The sequence below is a fragment of the Lonchura striata genome, chromosome 13, assembly GCF_046129695.1.
Source record: "Lonchura striata isolate bLonStr1 chromosome 13, bLonStr1.mat, whole genome shotgun sequence".
Lineage (NCBI taxonomy): Eukaryota > Metazoa > Chordata > Aves > Passeriformes > Estrildidae > Lonchura > Lonchura striata.
This window is the reverse complement of record NC_134615.1, coordinates 20,816,337-20,837,874: the sequence shown is the minus strand read 5'-3', so window position 1 is coordinate 20,837,874 and position 21,538 is coordinate 20,816,337. Positions and strand designations below refer to the sequence as shown.

Below are 21,538 nucleotides of genomic sequence, written 5' to 3'. Positions count from 1 at the left end.
CCGCCGCCGCTGCGTCCCTTCCGCCGGCCGCGGCAGCGCCGCCCCCGCCGCTTCCGGGATCCTGCGGCTCCTCGGGAGCCTCGGGAGCCGCGGGCGCGGTGGCGGCGGGCGCGGAGCTCCAGCGGCCGGGGCCCGGCCCCAGCGCCGCGCCGGGGCAGCGGGGCCAGCGCCTCCGCCGCTGCTGAGGTAAATCCGCTCGCGGCCCCGGAAGGGCGAGCGGGGAAGGTTAGCGGGGCTGGGCAGCCTCAGGCCGGGCTGGGCGCTGGGTGCTGCTGGGGCGCACTCATGGGGTGTTTCTGCGTCTCCTGCCGCTTTCCGCGTTATCTGCACCCTGTCAGAAATTAAAAGCTGTCCGCCGGGAGCTGCGGGCAGAAGCGTGTCCCTGTGGGCAGCGCGGGGTTGTGGAGCCCGAGCTGCGGCCGGGGGAGGCTGGAAGGGCAGCGGGCAGATCCCGTCTGCGCCCACCTTTCCGGCCCTGCCCTGCCGGGGATGGTCCCTGATGTGAGTGCTTCTCGTTCTCCTCATTTCCAGGAGGGGAGAACAGCGAGATTGAAGTGCTTCTCGTTTTCCTCATTTCCAGGAGGGGAGAACAGCGAGATTTAAGTGTTTCCTCGTTCTCCTCATTTCCAGGAGGGGAGAACAGCGAGATTTAAGTGTTTCCTCGTTCTCCTCATTTCCAGGAGAGGAGAACAGCGAGATTTAAGTGCTTCTCGTTTTCCTCATTTCCAGGAGGGGAGAACAGCGCTTGCAGGAAGTGGGGATGCAGATTGCTGTCAAACGAGAGGGTGGGTTCGTACAGCGCAGCGTGTGATCTGTGCCATTAAGAAAAAAAGAGATTGGGAAACCACTGGCTACTTTTTGTACTGAATATCCACTCATATGATGGTATCGGGATGCAGAATTACAGTGATGTAAGTGTTTGCTTTGCTGGAGACATAATTAGGTTGAAGTCGCCGTGACTGTTCACATTAACAGACTTAAATTAGCTCTTTTGAAGTGAATGCTTACTGACTTTGAAAATTTACAGATAAAAAGGAGCCGTAGTGGTTCATTAGGAGATGAAACTGATGTGATATTTTAGTGGTTTGAGATTAGAGTTAAATAGCTGAGATCTCCATGGCTGAAAGGAATTGGTAATACTTTTATCTCTCTGAATACTCTCTCGTCTTGGTTTTCCTTTAGCATAGTATATTTTTTATGTGATCTGACGATTTCTTTTTCATGTGTTTTATGAGGATGGAGAACTTCTAAGGAAAGTGAATGGATGGAATTTTGCAGTGGTTGAATGGCTGAATGTGAAGAACATAGAGGATGTGAGGGTTTATGCGTCTGGCATGAAGAGCAATTGAAACAAAGGCTTGAACATTCCTCTGATGAATATTGGAAGTTGCTAGTGAGAATATTTTGAGCAATAGCATTATTTTTTGGAACCTAGGAGGAAGAATCACATGGGCATGGATGTGGATATAACAGCTGACATAAAAATGTGCTTGCCAGGTTATTACAGAGCAATCACTGTATGTGATACCTGAGCTCTTCAGTGGAGTGTGAGGATAGAGCCTGCACTGATGAATGCAAAAATTAGAAAAACAAAAATTACTCTCAAGTAGGATATAATGCATGCAATTGCTGTTGGCAAAGAGGTAAAACTTTCAGCTTTCACATGCCAGTGTTGGTATTGGTGTGAACCTGCAGCCTTGTGGAGTCTTAATCTGAATTTGAGCCTGTGGCCCTGTTCCAGAAGAGGCAGAAATCAAAGCCCAGCCACAGATTGTGTTCGTGTCCTTCTCAGGTGAAGGTTGTTTAATCCAGGAGCGTTTTGTCCTTGCTGCTGTACCCAGTGAACTCCTGGTGGATCAGATATTGTGGTTCTTTGCTGGGCAGCAAAGTCACGTGTAATATATTTTCTTTGCCTTTCACATCTCAGGGTGAAAGGTGTATTATTGAAAAGATATCCTGTTGAACATCTCTGGTATTCGTTTGTGCTTTTGGAAGAGTGATTTGGTATCACAGATCTATTCCATGTCTGATAGCAAGGTTTGTGATATTTTGTACAAATACGTGTTCTGAATACGTGCATTGGGGTGTTTTCTTGCATTTTTAATAAATTCTTTTACTCTGAATTCTCATTTCTGGGTTTTGAGGATGTTTATAAAGATGCTACTGGCATAAATCATAGAAATGGTTTGGTTTGGAAGGGACCTTAAAGATCATCTTGTTCCCAGCCCCTCTGGGAACATCCTCACCCAGATGGGATTGCTCAGAGCTCCATCCACCCTGGCCTTGAATAATTCCAGGGATCCACGGGCAGCCACAGCTTCTGTGGGCACCCTGTGCCAGGGCCTTCCCACCCTCACTGGGAGCAGTTCATTCTGTATGTCTAAACTAAATTTCTTTTCTTTCAGTTTGAAAAAATACATAAGTAATGAGATGATCAACTTCCCAAGAAGACCTTCATAGTTATGCTGAAGTATTTCTGTATACCTTTAGTCTGAGGTGATTTAGAAGCAGCACATCCCCTTTTCACAGCTGGAAAGGAGCAATTCCACTGTTTCCCTATAGGCTGGCTTAAGGAGAATTGTTACAGCAGCTTGAAAATTGACTGTATTAAATATGTACTTAGTGAATATTCTCTTCAATGTGTGCACACAAACAATCTCACATTAATTCCATGTTCCCCTGGCCTGTCCCTGTGTGCCTGCAGGAGAGCAGAGTTGGACCAGCACAAGGAAAGGGCTGCAAGGCATAAGTGGGAAATTCAAGAGATAAACACTTAGTATATTGTAAGAACAACAGCAGGGTTTTTGGGAGATGGTGAGCTGTGCCACTGAGCGTGGATCTGGGGATAAGTTGATGGTGACACTCCAGGGTTGTGTCATGGATCTCCATCACAAGTTATTTCAGCTGCTGCTCTCCAGAGTTGTGTGTGCTGCGTTAAGGACATCCCAGATTCCCAAACTGCTGAGAGGGTGGCTGCTAGACCAGTCACTGGGAAAGAATTGAAACAAGCCACAGCTTATTTTTTAAATGCCATTGCAGCTTGGCTTGCCTGAATCTCTAATAAAAGTAGGTGATTCTTCTAAATTAGACATGACTCTGTGCAGACATCATCTGATAGATATTTATCTGTCAGCAGCGAACAGTCCAAATTGCCCATGGGTGCAGGAGGAGCTTTGCCTGCTTGGTTTACTTCAAACTCCCAAGTTCCTGGAGTTAATGTTTATGCTGTAACCTCTTAGGGAGATTACAGGGCTGTAATTTTGATTTGCCACCAGTACTCTTGCTTCCAGGTAGGATTTAAATCCATTGGATGCAAGTGCTGCAGGATTATTATTCTAATGTGCAGTATGTGTTGGTGTCTCTGCAACTATTGAGAGCAATCAGAAATGTTGAAATAAAGGCATTTTCTTTATTGCGTTACCACTGAAATGGGAGGAATCTTAGGAACTGTCCATTGTGTGGCTTAAAGGAAAAAGCAACCAAAAAAATTTATGCTTTGACAGCTGATGGATTTTTTAGCCTGTATATAAATTCTTACTTGTTCAAAAAAATTACAGAGAAATAAGCTTTTCTTTTTTCCTACAACAATACTTTTCTATTTATACTCAAAAATAGCAGGAAAAAGGACTGTTTTTAATCCTGAAGTGCCTGTTTTTTAAAATTTAATTACCAATTCAGGGGCCTTATGATACAATTATTTGTGTTGTGGCATTTGTCTTCCTAATGCCCTTTGCAACCTTCTTCCACTAAACAAAATGATCTTACAGGGCCGTCTTTCTGGTGATCGTGAATTTATAACATAACTTCTTCAAAAGTTGTTTGGTTTTCTTTATTCCAGTAGTACCATCTGCATTTTAGACCTGAGTTTCAGGGTCAGATGAGATATTCCCAACCTGAGAATTTCAAATAACACCTAAAAGTGGAACAGGGTTGGGTTAGGTTTAGTATAACCACATGTGCAAACATAACATTGGGCATGAAGCATTGAATAATTTGGTGTTATCTTCTGGTGCTAAATAAAGATTTGTACGAGGTCAAATTAAAAACTGTTGCTTGATGTATTAGAGATTGAAATGTAATGCTTTGCCCTTTTGTACTCTAAGGATGCAACAAAGAGTAAATTTGGTTAGGACAGGCATTGAAGCAAATAAATGAAGAGCAGAGGGAAGCTGTGAGCATCTCGGTGGGGATGCTGAGCTCTTCACAAAGGGAGAGCTTTCAAACGTTGGTCCTCACAGGGACCCAGGTGGGGACACTGCTGTGGGCAGCTGGGGAGGAGAGGGAAGGGGGAGTGCCGAAATCCATCATCCCTGCCAAGCCGAGCTGAGGGGACACTTGCACATACACGGTAACTGGTGAGGCTGTGCTAAACACAGGCTTTGCACAGGATTGCAGCTGGCATTAGGGACTGAGTGAATAAATCACGTCCTTGTCTCGTCAGTGACTCCCCACGAGCAATTGCAGCCGGTTGCTGTGAGTTGAGTATTTCACCTGCAGAGGCTGAGTGTGTCGTGCTCCACTGCTGTCATCCCCAGCTCCCCACGGGTGGGTGGCACTGCACAGGAATGGCAGACACTCAGCCTGTCTGCTCCTGTGCCTCTGCTCAGCTGCCACCAAATGCCACCTCAGCGACAACTTAATGGGTGTCATTTCACAATATTGTGAAGTTTAAGAGAAGTCTAAAAGCTTATTTGTAAAGCAAACCATAAAGCAATCACAGCTTCCTGCAGTGATACGGAAGATAAGGGGGATGGTTTTAAACTGAGAGAGGGTCAGCTGGGATTTGATATCCAAAGTTTTTCACAGTGAGGATGGGGAAGCTCTGTCAGGGATGCCGCATCCCTGGAAATGTCCAGGCTCAAGTTGCTTGGGGGTTTGGAGCAACCAGGGATAGTGGGAGATGTCCCTGCTTGTGGCAGGGAGTGGCACTAGGTGACATTTGAAGGTCCCTTCCACCCCAGTCTATTAAATAATTCTGATATGTTCATAATAAACATTTGCGTTACCATCTAGTCTTGCACTAGGATGTTTGGGTTTGTTTAAATAAGGTAAGAGACTTCTCCTTTTCAATTCCCCTTGAACTGGGAACATTTGAAAATGGGTACTAAAGAACTCCACCAGTAATGTTGTGTTTGGAGTATCTATTTCTAACAAGCTGCTTTCTGAAGCTTTTCAAGAAAGTGACTTTGTATTTGCTGTAGCTCTTAAATGTCAGAATCCTTATGTTACTCTCAAAATATATTGTTACCCTCGCAAATAAGAGTGATTTCCCCATCTCAAAATGTACTTCAAATAAATAGAGAATAAAACCAATGAATAAGAAAACTCTAGGTACTTCTTTAGGCAGCCGTAATCAGACAGCAATTCAGGCCCACACCTCTTCTGTTCTCTTCCCCAAATAGAAATGTAATGCAAGGTTCTGTGCTGCAATCCTGCTCCAAGTGCCATGTGGTGATTTCCAAAAGTTAACAGTGAAAAACGTCAAGGTTTCAAGTACCTGGTCTTCTAAATAAAACACAAACTTTTTCATTGGAGCTGCATGCAGCATGTTTCAGAGTGCTACTGTTGATGTCTGTTATTTGTATTTAACAGTATTTTCCTGTTGCGGCTTTGCTAATCAGTTTGTTGGTGATGTCTTTTCAGATTACATCAGACATGACTATGTGAATAACCAGGGATAACCCAAAGGCAGGAAGGATGTCAGAATAACATACTAAACATTTTTGAGGTATTTGTTTTGTTTTGGATTTCTTTAATTGTGCTAAAATTTGTTGGTTGTCTTTAAGATATTTAAGCAAAATGAATGCAGTGATTCTGTGCCATTCCGTACTTAAAACATTCCTTAAAAGTTTTAGAAGCCCTTTTTTTTTGAAGTAATTACTGATTTGCATGGTTATCTTCATGGTTCAACTGCTAATTATGTATTTTTATGACACTTAAATTTTCTTGACCACAAGGGGTGGTGATGTCCCAAAGTGCTATTTGACTTAATTGGGGCACATTGTAGTTTTAACTCTGAACATTAAGAAAGATCAGGATAATTTGAACTGGGTGAAAAGAGGGCCTTATTTAGGTTAAGATAAGCTTAAATTACTTTTAAGAGAGATAAGGTTCATTTTTTTCTAAGGTAATTTTCTAGTGTGTGACATCTTCATCCTTGGCTTAGCTGCATTCTGGTGAGAGAGAGGAATTTTGTCCAAAAAAACCCCAATGTGTGAACAGAAAACACAATTTAACTCCTAGAAATTGTAATAGATCCAAGCAGCAGAGCTGAATTTCAGTTTGCTCTGTTCCACAAGCAGAGGATGTGTCCTTCAGACACCTCACAGTGTCCTGGGAGCTTCCCAGCTATTTTTGCAGTTGCTCTCACATCTCTCTGCTGCATCTGCATGTATTTATTTTCATTTCTGCTTTCTTGGATTGCTCCTGCCTGGTTCTAACATCAAGGCTTAAGGAATAGAAGGATTTCCTGGGCAGAATGTGTTCTTCTGATTCCTGATAAAGAGTTTTTAAGTTTAGACAAACACAGCTTCATCAAAAACCATCTCAGTGCCAGTGTCTTCATCTGTAATAGTCACTTGGACCATTCTAGAGGTCCCATATTCAAGGTCTTGGGATGGAAATTGCAGTGCCATAATCCCTACAGTTGTGTATAGGCTGCCATTAATAAGGGGAAAAAGGGAGACCTCTGTATGCCTGTCATAAATCAATAGAAATGCTTTCAGGTTTCTCTCAGATATGGCCTTTAAGAGCAGGAATCAATATGATTTTTAAAACACAGTATACTTTTAAAGCAGCAGGATTTTCTTGAGGCCTAATGTTTAAGCTTTAATTTGTCTCCTGTTTGTTGATAACACTTCAGTTCTGCCATGCCATATCTTTCCTTGGGAGAGATGTCTGGAAAATAATTCTGTTTTCATGAGAATTGTTAAGGCTTCAAGTCTGGTTTTTGTTCCATGTTGGAAGGACAACAAAGCCCTAAGAGAATTCTCATGAAATTAAATTAATTAGTGTGTTCTTTGAAAATCTGATTCATGTAATCTGTTGCCATGTTAATTTAACCAGAACTATTTATTTCCCTTAAGTTTAGGTTGATCTGAGACCATTTGATAAGTTATCCAATACATCTTTGTAACACACTTGTGGTTTCCAAAACAATAACATTTTTGTCAATAAATTTAACTTGCTGTGTTGTTTGTTGTGAGTGAAGTATCAGAACAGCTTTATTTCCATCCTGGTTTTCCTTTCTACTCTTCCCTCACTTGCTGGAGAAAAATGAGAACTCAACAGTCTGGTGCCATAATTTGCTGTTTTCAGAGAGACAGGAGCTGTAATTTAATGAAGACTTTGCCATTTTAGTTTGAGATAAAAGAGAGAAGTTGAGATTTTAACAAAGAGGAGGAGTGGTTTATGAGCACAGCGTGATGGAAATGAAAACAGTCTAAAATCCCTTTGTCAGGCATTGAAGTTACGTGTTAGTGGAGGGTTAACCCTGACTTGACACCCACCAAAGCTGGTCTGTGTCTCTCTCTCAGAAATGTGTGAGAAAATATTAAAAAAAGGCTTGTGGGTCCAGAGAAGAGCAGGAGAGATCATGCAGCAATTACCATCACAGGCTTGACCTGAGGAAATCAGCTTAATTTATTACCAATGACATTAGAGTAGAATTATGAGAAAACTAAAAACAAAAAAAAACAACCAAACAAAACTAAAAACAAACAAAACTAAAAACAAACCAAAAAAAAACCCCTAAAACCAAAACCTTAAAATGTGTTCCTGCTTCCTTCATGTTCATCTTGCTGTAGTCACAAAATCGCTCAGATGTCAAAAAGAATCCAAGTTCTCATTTGAACTTGAACATGCTTTATCTCCCAGAAACAAAACCCCAGAGCCAGCTGGACTCTATTTCCTCATTAATAATTAATAAAATGATGCTGATGGTGGTGGTGGGGGTGTGTTTGTCCCTGCAGGGCGAGGCCAGCAAACCATGCAGTCATCAGGGCACCGTTTCCGCGATGTCGAGCACCACCCGCTCCTGGCCGACAATGACAGCTACGACTCCTCCTCCTCCTCTTCGGAGGCTGACATGGCTGAGAGGGTCTGGTTCATCCGGGATGGCTGTGGCATGGTCTGTGCCGTCATGACCTGGCTCCTGGTGGTCTATGCAGACTTTGTAGTGACTTTTGTCATGTTGCTGCCTTCCAAAGACTTCTGGTACTCCGTGATCAACGGGGTTCTCTTTAACTGCTTGGCAGTGCTGGCTCTGTCGTCGCATCTGAGGACTATGCTCACTGATCCAGTAAGTATCCAGGAGTTCCTTGGCATTGGATTGTCCCCTCCATCTGCACAGAAGTTTGGAGAAGTGATACCAGGTCTTCTCCTGCTGGGAAAAGTAGCGTTAGAGTCAAAAGCCTCATGTTAGAGTCAAAGTCCTCATGTTAAAATCAAAATCCTCCTGTTAGATTCAAAATCCTCATGTTGGATTCAAAATCGTCCTGTTAGAGTCAAAATCGTCCTGTTAGAGTTAAAATCCTCATGTTAGAATCAAAATCCTCATGTTGGATTCAAAATCCTCCTGTTAGAGTCAAAATCCTCCTGTTAGAGTCAAAATCCTCCTGTTAGATTCAAAACTCTTAAGGTTTTGATACTACCTGTGCTTATCATCAGGACAGTACCTCTACTTCTTCTGTTACTCCATTAAGGAAATCATAGAGGAGCAGTCAATATAAAATTTATAAAAGTGTTAGACTCAAAAAAACCCAGTAAAATATTACTCCAGGTCCTGAAGAAGCTAATAAAGTTTAGTCTTTTCTGTCCTCATTTTTCTTGCTTTTTTTCATCAGATTTATTTTCAGAATTTGTACCTTCATCCTTTTGCATCTCTTGAAATGCTTCCATTTGTAGCACATGGAAGAACTTTTAGAGGTGGATGTGCTGCAAAACCTCAGGCACGCTTGGCATAATGGAAAAACCACTGTCCCATGTGATTCCTGCATTTTTGTCTTGGAATATTTGGAGTCAGAGGGAAGGGAGATTTAAGCTGAACATACATTGAAGCATTGTAAGAGTGTAGGAGTTCATTTCTTAGAACTTTTACTCCTCAAGATTTCAAGAGATGAAATGGTTAATTTTGCACTAATATCTATTAGTATTTTGAGGGAATAAATCAGGGGAAACATCTGTTTTCTCCAGATTTTTGGAGAAAAATGGAGATTTTTCTCCAGTAGCAGTGTAGAGAGAAGTTAAAAAACCCAGCAGGGTGTTATAGTTAATGATTTTCTAAGTCTTTGATTTACTTCTGTCCACACCCAGTGATGAAATATCACAGCTTCTACAAACTATGACAGCTAAAGAGAGTTAATGATTTAAGGAGTTATTGCTTATAAATATGAGCTGGTAAAACTGTGTGTCTTTCTAGACCTGTGGTGTTTTTTATGATCCAAACTGAGATGAGTCACTGCTTTTTTCCTCCATTCCTTTCTTGCTGACTCCCAGAATGGAAGACACAACTGTGTGATAGAAATTAAGATGAAAGGAATGAAATGCCTCAAAACTTATGTGAATTGAATTTACTCTTGTAACTATAAAAACAGATTTTTGGTGGCTGGCTGTGACTGTGAAAGATATTTTTGAAATAGTCTATTTTTATCATCAAAATGCTTGAAAGAATGGTCTGAGGTTCACACCCTTGTGGCAGGTGAATAGGGGAATGTGAGATGTTGACACTAAATATTAACTGGGGTAGGAATGTTCAGATTGCAAAATCCACCTGAGGAGTACAACAGGAGTGTTTCAGGAAGTCTCTGTGTACCCCTATGAGCACCTGGTCAGGTTTGAAGCACCACTCAGCCAAAGAGCTCACCTAGGACAGGACCTGGGCTGTGTCTTGGCCAGCACAAGCACAAATTTATTATTCCAGGCCATGGATAGCAAAAACTCCCTGCCTCAGCAGAGGGGTGTTTGGCAGTGGAATCTGAATTCTGCTGCCTTCTTAATTCTGTCCCTGAACTTCTTAAGGTGTCTGTGTCAAGTGCTCATATTGCCAGGGGACTTTTTTTGAATGAGAATTAATTGTAGAATGTTGCAGTTGACTTAGGCTGACCTGAAGAAAGCTTTCCCTGTGTGAAGGAAGTGCTGACCTGGAGCAGTTGGTACAGAAAATCCACTTGGCTGTCACATCCCAGTTTATTTCACAGTCATTTCCCCTCACAGATAAGGCTTTATCTCCATAAATGAGCAGGGTGACAGTGGTGCTGTCCATTATTTTCTCTTGACTAATCCAAATTGAGATCCTGAACTCGGGGTGCAGCTCTGTGATAATCAGATCATAGAACTAATCACTAAAAGTTCTTTTCCCAATTGATTCTTTTTCTTTCAAATCAGTTCCTTCAACTCTTTACCACGAAGCTGCACAATAAAGATTAAAGAAGCCAGTGCTGGTCCTGCTAACAGTGTCCAAGCTAAAGATTTTAGGAAAAAAAAAAAAAAAAAAGACTGTTCTCAAGACTTGGGGCAGGTGGTTAAACCTTCAGAGAGTTGAAATAACATCTTTCAAGTAGTTGCTGATTTAACTTTTTTGGATGGCTTGGCCCATTAATCAAATGCTACAAGAAATACTCAGGGTAACTTCTCAGCAAATGATGGGCAGTGCTTGTATCTGCAGGGTAAGATGTGTCTCCCTCTTCATTTCTGTGGGCTGGTGACAGGATATTCTATGAGAATTAAGCTAATACTTGGCCAGAGATGAGTCTTGCTGGAATAAAGCTGAATTTGAGGTCAAGCAGAGGTAATTTATTCATTTGGAATTGATTCTGGCTTATAGCAGACTTGCTTTGAATAAATGAACTTATTTCAGCAATTATCCTGAGGTTACTGGTATGAAGTCTATGAAATGTATTTTTAAATGCTCTCATGCCATTTAAGAAGCTTTCTCTCCTCTAATTGAAATGATTGCAGGGGGCTGTGCCCAAAGGAAATGCCACTAAAGAATACATGGATAATTTGCAACTGAAACCAGGAGAAGTGATCTACAAATGTCCCAAGTGCTGTAGTATCAAACCTGAGCGTGCACACCACTGCAGGTATGCCAGAGTTCCTTAAAGAGTTCTGCATTTGGAGGCATGGAATAACAGTCCTGATATTTGTTCATTTTTTTTCCTCCACAAATTTCTTTTGGTATCTCAAATTCTTACATTGCAGAGTATTTTATGAGTGTAATGTACTATGGCCAAAAATGACTGTGGATGAGGGGAGAGAAGTAAGAAACTCTTAAGATTTTATTAAAATAACTGTGCACTGGTGTCTTAAATAATTTTGATCAGTGAATATCTTTTCTTGTACATCATTCCAGTTATTGTGCTGTGGGTAATGCAGGGCAAAGAAAAGAATCTCTAAGAAATTTCTGAGAGGAGCCAATTTAAGAAGTGACTCCTGCATTCTTAAATTAACAAAATTTAGAGTAGTTTTAAATTATTACTTTGTGTCATCTCTTCTTTGCAGTTCATTTGAAGTTATGTGTGAATTGGCAGAATATTTTTTCAGAGTTGCATGAATAATCGGTTAAATGCACTTCCACTTATTGAAAATCCATTTCAAAAAGGACAGAAATGATGAACTAAATATGCTATGGAAGACATAGTAAATGTATATTTTTAATTCTCAATCTTTGGCGTTTTCAGGCACTGTGGAAATGCTTTTGTAGTGTTTATTGTGTGCCAGTTGAAAATAGCTGTGCCTGCATAATCAGGGCTTACATAAAGATGCAAATGCTTCTGGTGGCTCTCTAGGTGTGGGGAGTGATGTGTGTTGAATTGTGAGAAGTCCTAAATTGAAATCTCTGAGTTAGTGCCTGTCAAAAGAACAGAGCAGAGTCTTGTCAGGACTCTGAGATGATTCTGGAGCTCTGTGGGTTCTAAATTAAAAGTGTGTGTCAGTGCTCAGTGCTACGGCTGAGAAGCTGCTCTCATTTATAAATACTCAGCCTTGGCATGGAGCTCCTGTTCTTCTCTCAGCTGTGAGTGGGATTTTGGATCTGGAGTGTGAAGGGAGAAGTTCCGTGGATAAACAGGCGAGGATGGAACGATCTCCAGTTGGTTTGTGTGTGCTTTAGGCTGGTTTTGCTCAGGTGCAGATCCCAGGGCTGCCATGCTGTGCAGGGATGCTGCTGCTGCTGCTGCTTTATCAGCCTGAGAGTGTTCCCTGGAGGATGGCTGGAAAATCCCTGGGGATCCAGGAGAGCCCGGCTCTGTGTCCCCCTGGGAGCCCCTGCAAAGAAGGGCTGGGTCTCACTCATTTTCTCATCCCATAATCAGGTTGATTCCTATAGAGACTTTGCAGGTATCTATGGAAAGCATTTCCCACATCTTTGGTCCTGGTCTGATTTGCTGATTTGGAAGGAGCCCTAAGTGAAGATATGCGATATCATCTGTTGAAATACATATGACAGAAAAAGATCTGGAGTATCAGAGATCCTGGAGCTACCTTCTTTATGGCAGGAATTTCAGCAACATTTATTGTTAAAGCAGAGCAAGAATGGGTAATGTCTGTGATAAAGAAAATACCTGGTATTTTCAAAGGCTTTGTTTTCCCCAAGCACCTGTTTGGGGATCCAGCTTTGTGTCTTAGGAATTGTTTTAATATTTGGTCAAATATTCTGTCAGATGTTTTACCTAAGGGCAAAAGAGGCATTTGGGGGCTTGCTCAGTGCATCCATGGCTCCACAGAACATCTGAAAGAGAAAACCAGAGCCTGAAAGTGTTATGAGGCTGCTGTCATGTTTTTCTCAGCAGCTGGATTTCTGGTTTAATTGTCTTTGTTTCTGTTAATCTGACTCTTTGCCTTTGATTTATCACTGCAGGAGTTTACCCAATAGAAGAAATGTTTGTTTGATTATGCTGCCAATTTTTTTATTGGTTTGCAAACCCATTCCAAGGACATTAAAAGAATGATCTAGTCCCAAGTATTCAAAGTGGCAATTTGCTGATAGAAGAGACTTGAAAATGGAAATTGAAGTTGGTTGCTGTTGGGAAATACTTACACTCAGAGAGAGCCACAGTGCATGTTTTGAGTAGTAAATTATTAACAGAAGAGACTCTTAGGATGTAGTTACGAAAATTGTTGTGCAACACTGCAATAGAAGTTCTTTTAAGGAAGAAAAATAGTTTCATGATACACATTAGTGATGGGGAAAAGAGCAAGAACCTTTTATCTACATCTAAGCATCTCTGAAATAAAGTGATGAAATTAAAGTGGTGTTTTAGTGAGCAGTTAACATTTTCTGCACAGGGAAGAACCCTATCCCGAGTGAATGGGATTTCATTTTCACTGAAGGAGCACAGCTGTCATCATTTCTACCTGTTCTGTGTGTGGGGAACTTTTCCTGTGAACAAAGTCACTGAGATGTTTCCACCAGGCTCCCAGGGAATATCTGTTATCCACACCCATTTCTCTTGGGTCTTTAGCTGTGTCTTTCTGAATGTTATCTTTGGCATTCAGAGCTGTAATTGCACCTGCCTGAGTTCATGGAGCAGCAATTCCAGGCTGGAGGAGAGGCTTTCCTCCATCCACGGGTGCTTGTTCTGTTTGCTTCTCTCTCGTGAACAACCCTGGGTGCAGCTGAAGGAGGGATTTCCCCACACTCCTGCTGTATAAAAAGGAATAAAATACAAGGGATGGGGTAGGAAGAAGGCAGAACCACTGCTTGGAGCAGTGAGATTGTTGGTGGGAGATCAGGAATGAAGGCAGGGCTCCAGATACCTGAGCTTTGTGAGAGCTCTGTGTGGGCTTGTGAGAAATTCTGAATGAGCAGAATCAAGTCCTGCCCACCTCACATCCTCCAGCCTTCAGCTCAATTGAGCCTGGGTAGGATTTTACTCAGCACTTCACATTAATACTGCTTTTTAGAGTGCTGGCATTGATTCTGTGGCACATCAGGAGCCTTGTCTGGTTGTGCTGCTCAGGGAAATGAGAGGCTGATCTTGCAGGCAGCAGGGAAAGTCTTTTGAGGAGCCTCCTGAAGGTCTCCTCTCAAGTGATACCCAGTTTTCCTGCACCAGAGAGCAGCTGTGGTGTTTATCTGGTTTTGGGATTTTCACTTATATTTAAAAAATCATTTGTAGCAGAGGATGAGTCCTTATTGCTGTCCATAAAACAAGAGGCAGGGGGAACGTAGGGGTTGGATTTTGATAGCCCAGAGCAAAGCTTCGTTTGGGATTCTTCCCCATAACCTGCACATGGTGTGTTCTGCCTCGTGCTGAATTACTTTAGAATCATACAAATGTGATGACTTAAAAATTATTTTCTGCCTCAGAGCATTGATTTCCCCCCACACCTCCCTCTTTTGTCTCTCCAGTGACAGTCACGCAGCTTTGCTTTGTGGTTTGTCACTGCAGCACTTGTAGATACCCCACGTAAATCAGCCTGTGTTAAAACAAAGGGGTTTGAATAACAGTGCCTGCATTTTTTAGGCTGCTGAAGTGAAAATGTTTAATATTCTGGATACTCTGTAGGAAAATCTGGAGCACTGGGTGTGTGGCTGTCCTAAGTACAAAGCTGGGAAAATGGAATATCAGCATTGCTTAAGCTATTGATTTATGAAGAACTACAACAGATGTTACAACTGTTTCATTTTTGGTGTGTAATTCTTCATATTTGGCTGCAGAACTGAGCCCTCTGATGCTGTATAGCAGATGTAAAATGGAGTTATTGGAGTATTTATTTGTCTTCTGTGAACATAGCCTGTACTCAAAACTGGGCAGGAACCAAGTGAACCAGCAGAGAACAGGAGTGTTCAAGCATTAATGAACAAGTGGCTACTCCATAAGTGCTGGTTATAGTTTCAATATTTGTGTTTTCTCTTGAAGACAGGATTGATACTGTAAGGTTTGATACTGTAAGCTGTGCTTTAGTTGAGATTTTGATTGCATAAGTAGAGTTTTATGGCCAGTGTGACCTCAAGAGTGACAGTTTCTCCCTTGAAGATGTGAATTTCTTGGATTTCTTCTTATCCACAAACAAAATTTACAACTTCAAAGCCTGTCAAAGTGAAATATTTACTTTACCTAAAAAACTCCTCCAGAAGGGAAAGGGTCTTATTAATACTGAATGAGAGAGAGCTGAAGCTTGGCTTGTTCTGAGCTGCAGGTGTCTGAAGTTCTGTATTTGCTTGATACTGTTTTATTGTGAGGGGTATTTTATGTACACAGTCTGTTTTGGTGCAAACAAAAGCTGAGTTGTGAGAGGGAACAAATAGTTTCTTTAAAGAAATACAAATAAAATCCCTGTCTGGACTTTGTCAAGAAATATTTCAGTACATCATCCTGTGACCACTGGCTGCCCTTGTTTCTACATTTTAAACTACAATTTCTCACCAGAAGCCTCTTGTCCTTTGTTCCAGTATTTGCAAGCGATGCATCCGAAAGATGGATCATCACTGCCCATGGGTGAACAATTGTGTGGGGGAGAAAAATCAGAGATTCTTTGTTCTGTTTACGGTAAGAGAGCAGCAACAGCAGCTTGATTTTAGCCTGAGTCTACCTTGGTTATAACAATTCAGTTTGTGCTGAGTGAGTAATGGCTTTAGGACATGATTGTGTTGTTAAATTTTGTGGTTTTTTCCTTCTATGCAAGGTATTTCTACACCTATTGATTTTAATTTTTTGCTGTTGTTTCAAAGTTTCTTGGTTTTGCTGTTTTTTCTGCAGTGACAGTGAGTGAAATGATGCTGTCTCTTGTTTGCAGATGTACATAGCCCTAATTTCAGCTCATGCTCTTGTACTCTGTGGATTTCAGTTCTTCTCCTGTGTCCGAGGGCAGTGGACTGGTGAGCAAATAAATCCTTAATTTTCATTATCATAATCTAGTAGATATTGGGGAAAAGTCATAGCATTCCTATTTTAGCCCCACCTTTCAGTGATATCCATAAAACATTTCAGATTTGTTTATCCATCACTCTCCTTTTCCTTTCAGGGTTTTTTCTCCCCTTTCCTTTAGTCATTCTCTGTGAGAGCTGTGTCTGTCAGGGGCATTCTCAGTCCCTTTACACACAGTAGTAATTCACTACCTCTGTAGTAGGAAGGAAACTGAGCTGGTCCTCAGGCACCTCAGCACTATATCACCTAAAACTGGGCCTTGTGTGCCCCACCTCAGTTCTGGGAATGACACCTAAAATTTAAACAGATTTCTCCTTTGTTCCATTACTGGAGTCAGCTGTGGGGCTCCTGGAGAAAGGAAATTCCCTGAACTATCCCAGTTTTTTTTTTGTTTGTTTGGTTTTTGGTTTCTGGCTGGTATTTCTTAATGTTCCATTGTGCCATAGCTCATTCTGGTCTTGTGCTTTTGGCAGACTGTTGAAGTGTTCTTTTGGTAAATGAAGCAACAGGGAAATCCATGTGATTTTTTTTTTTTTTCTGGGTATTTCATTAAATAGATGGACTCTTAGGACTTTGTTTTATGTGAAACATTCGCCTTCCTGTACATTGTCCTTGTTTAAATATAATTGAATTAATCAGGTGATCAGAGGCTCTCCAGAGATAGAAGTGTGAGGCAGAAGCTGATTACTTTGGAGAATTAAAAAAAAAAATTAATAAAGCAACAACAGCCAAGTGGAACATCTGTATTAGCAAGTCAGAGCTGACAGTGGGGATGGTTTTACAGCATCTGCCATGCAGGAAGATCCAAGCTGCTCTCTCATGTGCAGTTCTGAGTTCTTCACTCACCTCATGTGCAAACATTTATTTGACAGCCTTGAAATCCTGAGGCAGGATTGCAGAGATAGTAACCATGTGCCTTATAGGAAGCCAGAAGTGTTGCTTCCATAAAATTCTTTCTTTTCTTGATCAGCAAATAAAGCTGCTGCAAAATCAGAAGTTTGTTTTAAATGTGAAATATTATTTCAAGTGCCAGACATGTAGGACATGCTCTGCAATTTGCTGTTGGGCTTTTTTTGTAACTACAATATCCCATTTTCACAGAGTGCAGTGACTTCTCTCCACCTGTAACTGTGATCCTGATGATCTTCTTGTGCCTTGAGGGTTTTCTGTTTCTCACTTTCACTGCAGTCATGTTTGGCACCCAAATCCACTCAATATGCAACGATGAAACGGTAAAAACCTTGACTTTTTTATATTCTGTAAAATTTATTCTGGGAAGATGTGATTAGATGTGGTTTTATTTGCATGAGGAGAGGTTCTTATTTTGGAGAAAGCTGCAAAACTTCAATAGTTCATAATTTTTATTTTTGACAGTTGGGAAGATTGGAATGATTTACTGGGGTTGCTTTCTAACAGAAGCTCTTGCACTATTTGCTTTTCTGGCATTTTGTAATTTGGGTTTAAATGACAAAGAATGCAAAGCTTCTGACTTGAGGTTTGGCTTTCCCTTCTCAGCTGGCACAAATTCCTGCTGGGTGCCACGGGAAGTGTCTGCTTTTCTCAATTTTACACTGAAAATCACTGTCTCTCACCTCACTGTGATACATTTTACCAGAGGATAAAACAGAGTTTGGGTCATTGGCTCCCTGGTCCTTACATCTGCAGTGTCACATCTGGGGAGAATAATTGCTTGGAAACATAAGGAAATTGAATCCTGTGACTGTTCAATGTTTTCTCATGTTTAAAAGTGTATTTCTGTACTGAGGAGTAAGTGCAAAACAGCTGGTGAATATTGAGCCTTCATTAGTGGGAAGCACAAAAAATGACCATCAAAATAATGCATTTGGGAGAGTAATCCTGCCTCCAGTAATTGTGGAGCAGGAGCCTTCCTGTCTGCTTTCATTAATTGAATAAACAACTTGTAGTGTAGGATATTGCACGTGGATCCATCAGCTTTTCTGGGATTTTTGTCTTTTAGCTTGAGGGGGAAAGAGATAGAGGTATATCGACCTTTTTGTATGTATTTTATGTTCTAAATCTCCTGCCCTGCAGCCACAGGGCTCAAACAGTTCCTAACTTCTTCCTTAATAATTAATAAATAACAGTAAGAAACTAATCAGCTGAGGAACAACACAATAAAAATGCAAACCTTGGTTTTTATAGCCACTATTAGATGAAACTAAACCTTGGACTTAGCAGTGCCTCCCTGCCTGTGTTTATTTACAGGAGATTGAAAGACTCAAGAGTGAAAAGCCAACGTGGGAGCGCAGGCTCCGCTGGGAAGGGATGAAATCTGTTTTTGGGGGCCAGCCCTCCCTCCTGTGGATCAACCCCTTCGCAGGATTTCGGATCAGGAGGCTGCTACTGCGAGGAAAGAAAGGAGGACCTGAGTTCTCTGTTTGAGTCTAAATATGCTGGAACTTGCAAGAATCCTATATAGTATTTATTTTGGGGCCAGAGAAGGCTGTCTACATATAATCTGTGACCAGGTGAAACTGATATCAGACATTTGCTTGTAGCAAGCAGAGTTTTCTACGTTTATTGTCACAGACATCTCATTAATTCCAAGACAGGAACTGGATCTGCCATGATCTTCACAGCAGGATAAGCACGTGGTCACACTAAAGAAGCCAAATGTTGTCATGCTACTCTAATTTATTTTCTGAGATTACTTCCCCTTTTTTTTTTTTTTTGTTCAACTCTTTTTATTTGATAAATGTCTGGGGAATTACCTGTGTGTTTTTCTAATGAGTCCAAGTCCTTGGATGCAGTTGTCAATCATTAGGAGGAGCGTGCTGGTGGAAGTTGATCTCCAGCCTTCTCAGTCCAGATTTCAGGGAATTGTGCTTTGTTCACTTCTCCTTTTTCTTTCAGCTTGTCCCTGTGTCCCACACGTTCCTCCTGTGCAGGTGATGCCCAGGACCCCCCCTGGACAAACAGGGGGTAATTCACTGCAAACACTTTGTCCTTGTAGGGTCTTGCTCTGCCCCTTTTTTACTGTACAGACTTTGCATAGAGGGAAAGTTGTTCATGATCCCTTGGACAAAGCAGAGAAAGATGCAACTTCCCTCCTTTTTCAAGTACAGCACATCTTAAATGTAGAAACATCTGCAATAGAACGAGTTGTTTTGAATTTAACTATTTCCAACCAAAACTACTTTGAAGAAACCAGAGCAATATAGATCTAGAGTTGCTTCATGTGGGCCTGACAAACAACAGTAGTGCTAAAAAATGTTAATAAATCTGCAAGTAATGAAATACAAGCTGCAAGTAATAAAAATCCAGCTAAAAGTTGATTCGTTAAAAATGACATTTAGACTATTTTTTTGTATTATTGTTAACCTATAAATGACTGACCATATAAAGGATAAAGCAGGAGCCTTGATGCATAGCTTGAAATCGTGCCTAGAAAGTAAATAGCTCCCTGTTTTGGGACTTGCCTTAAAATTGTCCTGTTCTTGCTTTTGCTCAGCCAGTGGCACTGGTGACCTGTCCCACCTCAAGCAGCTCAGAGCCCTGCATCCCACCCCACCCTCTGTGCCCTGCAGGAGCTGTTCCCTTTCTCAGTGCCCTGCTTCCCCATCTCTTCCTGGCATCCCATCCCAGCTCCATCAGTTTCTGTTCCACGGGCTGGCTGAAGGGACTGAGGGATCCATTTCTTGTCTGTGCCCTGTGAACAAAACTGTGCAATACTTTGGGGTATTTTTGCTTGGGGGAGGGTGGTGCTGTGGAATGCTGGAGCCTTCCTAGGTGGGAATCCACTGGAATTTCAGTGAACAAAACTGAGGGGGAAGCTGGAAGTTCCACAGGATTCTGTGCAGATTCAGTTGCACACCTTAAAGATTGAGGAGAAAAAAAAAAAGGTGTCTGGCTTTGTCCCAAGGCTCTTACTGTGTATATTGTTCCATGAGAAAATCAGAAAATAGCACTCCAGGTGGTTGAACCCTGTGACTTGGCAAATGTGTGCGTGTGAAATCCGGTTTACTCGGCTTTTCAAATCCTTACGTTGTAATTTTTTTTTTAATGTACAAAAGAATAAACTAATGAATTGAAGTCTTAGCTGATTAATTTCTCTACGTGTCAGGGATTTTTACACATATATTTAGATTGAAGCAGCTTAAGGGAAATAGTCTTGAATCCTTCAGTTTGTAATTAATTTGTATTTATATTAATTAACAGGTGATGCTGGTCCAAATTAAAGAGGCTCCTCTCCTTTTAGCCCTTCTTGAGCATTCCCTTTTCTTCATCCTCTGGTGTAGTTGCTTATTTTATTAGAGAGCCATGGAATGATTTACATGGGAAAGGACCTTAAATCTCATCTTGTTCCCACCCTGATTGTCTGAGGTGAGTGGGAAAACACTTCCAACCTGAAAACTTACCTCAGTATTCCAGCCTTTGCACTTCCAGGAAATTTGGGATAAATACAGGTTTGAGTTTACAGTTTTTCTGTGCGAATGTTGCATTTTTCCTCTGTTTCTGCAGCTTCAGGAGCAAAGAGAGTTCTGAGCCTGGAGCAGCAGGTTGGGAGTGTCCACCCAAACAAGGGGGAGGAGGAGCAAATGGCAGGAAAGGATGGAGAGACTCAAAATTGTTCGTTCCCCCTTTGCAATAATTCTGAAATACACTGTGAGATATTTTCTGGGTCTGTATCACACTCTGCTCTGATGTTTCTATGGAGAAAAGAGCTCCAAATCCAGGAGCACAGGCTTTGTGCCAGTGCTGCTGATATTTTGGAGCAGGTTAATGATTTGTGGTTTTGTGTATTTTAAGGAAGAGTTTGTTTATTCTCTGAAAGCAACAGGCATCCCTGCAGATGGATCCTGCCAGTTTATCTCCTTTTTATTTTCTTGTTTAATTCCTAGTAGCAATGTCAGTATTGTTCCAGGAATCCTTTCTGAAGTCTTGGACTTAGCAAGAATTCATTTATGGATTTCTTTATGCCTGTCCTGTGCAGAAATGTTAAATTTCTACAATTGTTCTGCATCTCTTTGTTGGCTCCAGGTCCAGTAATGTTGGAGAAAGAAAGTGGCTTAAGGGGTTTTGAAATTGGGCTGTAAAATTATTCTAGAATCTGTTAATAACACTAAAATGAAGTGCACCAGCATTGGTTTTATATATTTTTTTTTTTTTTTTCTTCTGAACAGGGTTACAGGTCAATTCTAATTTTAATGTGGTTGGTGCTTCTTCAGTGACAAGATTATTAATTTTTTTATTCTGCTTCTTTCACTTAGTCATGCTTTTTTGTGTTCTGAATATCTTGTAATTTTTTTTTCCTGCCTGTGTTCCATTAGCATATCTGCTCCTGTCCTGCACTTCACTCTTGTCATCCCCAACCAGAATATAAATACAAATTAATATAAATTCAAAATTGCCTGCTGGAAATTATCCAGCAGGCATCAAAGCAAGCACAGGCTGGTTTTTAATAACAGAAGTAAAACTTTGCACCTCCAAAATATTTCTGCAATTTCTCCTTATATTATAATGCAGCATAAAGTTAATATTGGACCCACATTTGGTGTTAAAGATGTTAAATATTAGAATTGGTAAGGAAACGGATAACTCCGAAATATTTTAAGATTTTCTTGCCTGAGGTGCCCCATTCTGTTAAGCAAATGGCACTTGGCAAGGGAAATATTATTAAATGATGGCTTTGAACCTCTTGTTAACAA

General features: G+C 41.2%; 1 protein-coding gene across 2 annotated transcripts; it reads left to right on the top strand.

Moving 5' to 3' along the window:
• The first annotated feature begins 102 nt into the window (after window positions 1-102).
• Window positions 103-19,922, top strand: ZDHHC7 (zDHHC palmitoyltransferase 7). Of its 2 annotated transcripts, none has more exons than XM_077786383.1 (8): window positions 103-186; window positions 5,644-5,728; window positions 7,971-8,299; window positions 10,957-11,081; window positions 15,395-15,491; window positions 15,739-15,820; window positions 16,971-17,101; window positions 18,096-19,922. In XM_077786383.1, exons 3-8 carry the CDS (start codon window positions 7,988-7,990, stop codon window positions 18,270-18,272), a joined length of 924 nt encoding a protein of 307 aa, XP_077642509.1. In that variant the 5' UTR covers window positions 103-186; window positions 5,644-5,728; window positions 7,971-7,987; the 3' UTR covers window positions 18,273-19,922. The 2 variants fall into 2 exon arrangements, with proteins under 2 accessions (XP_077642509.1, XP_077642510.1); XM_077786384.1 differs by lacking the exon at window positions 103-186 and adding an exon at window positions 493-911.
• The last annotated feature ends 1,616 nt before the right edge of the window (window positions 19,923-21,538 follow it).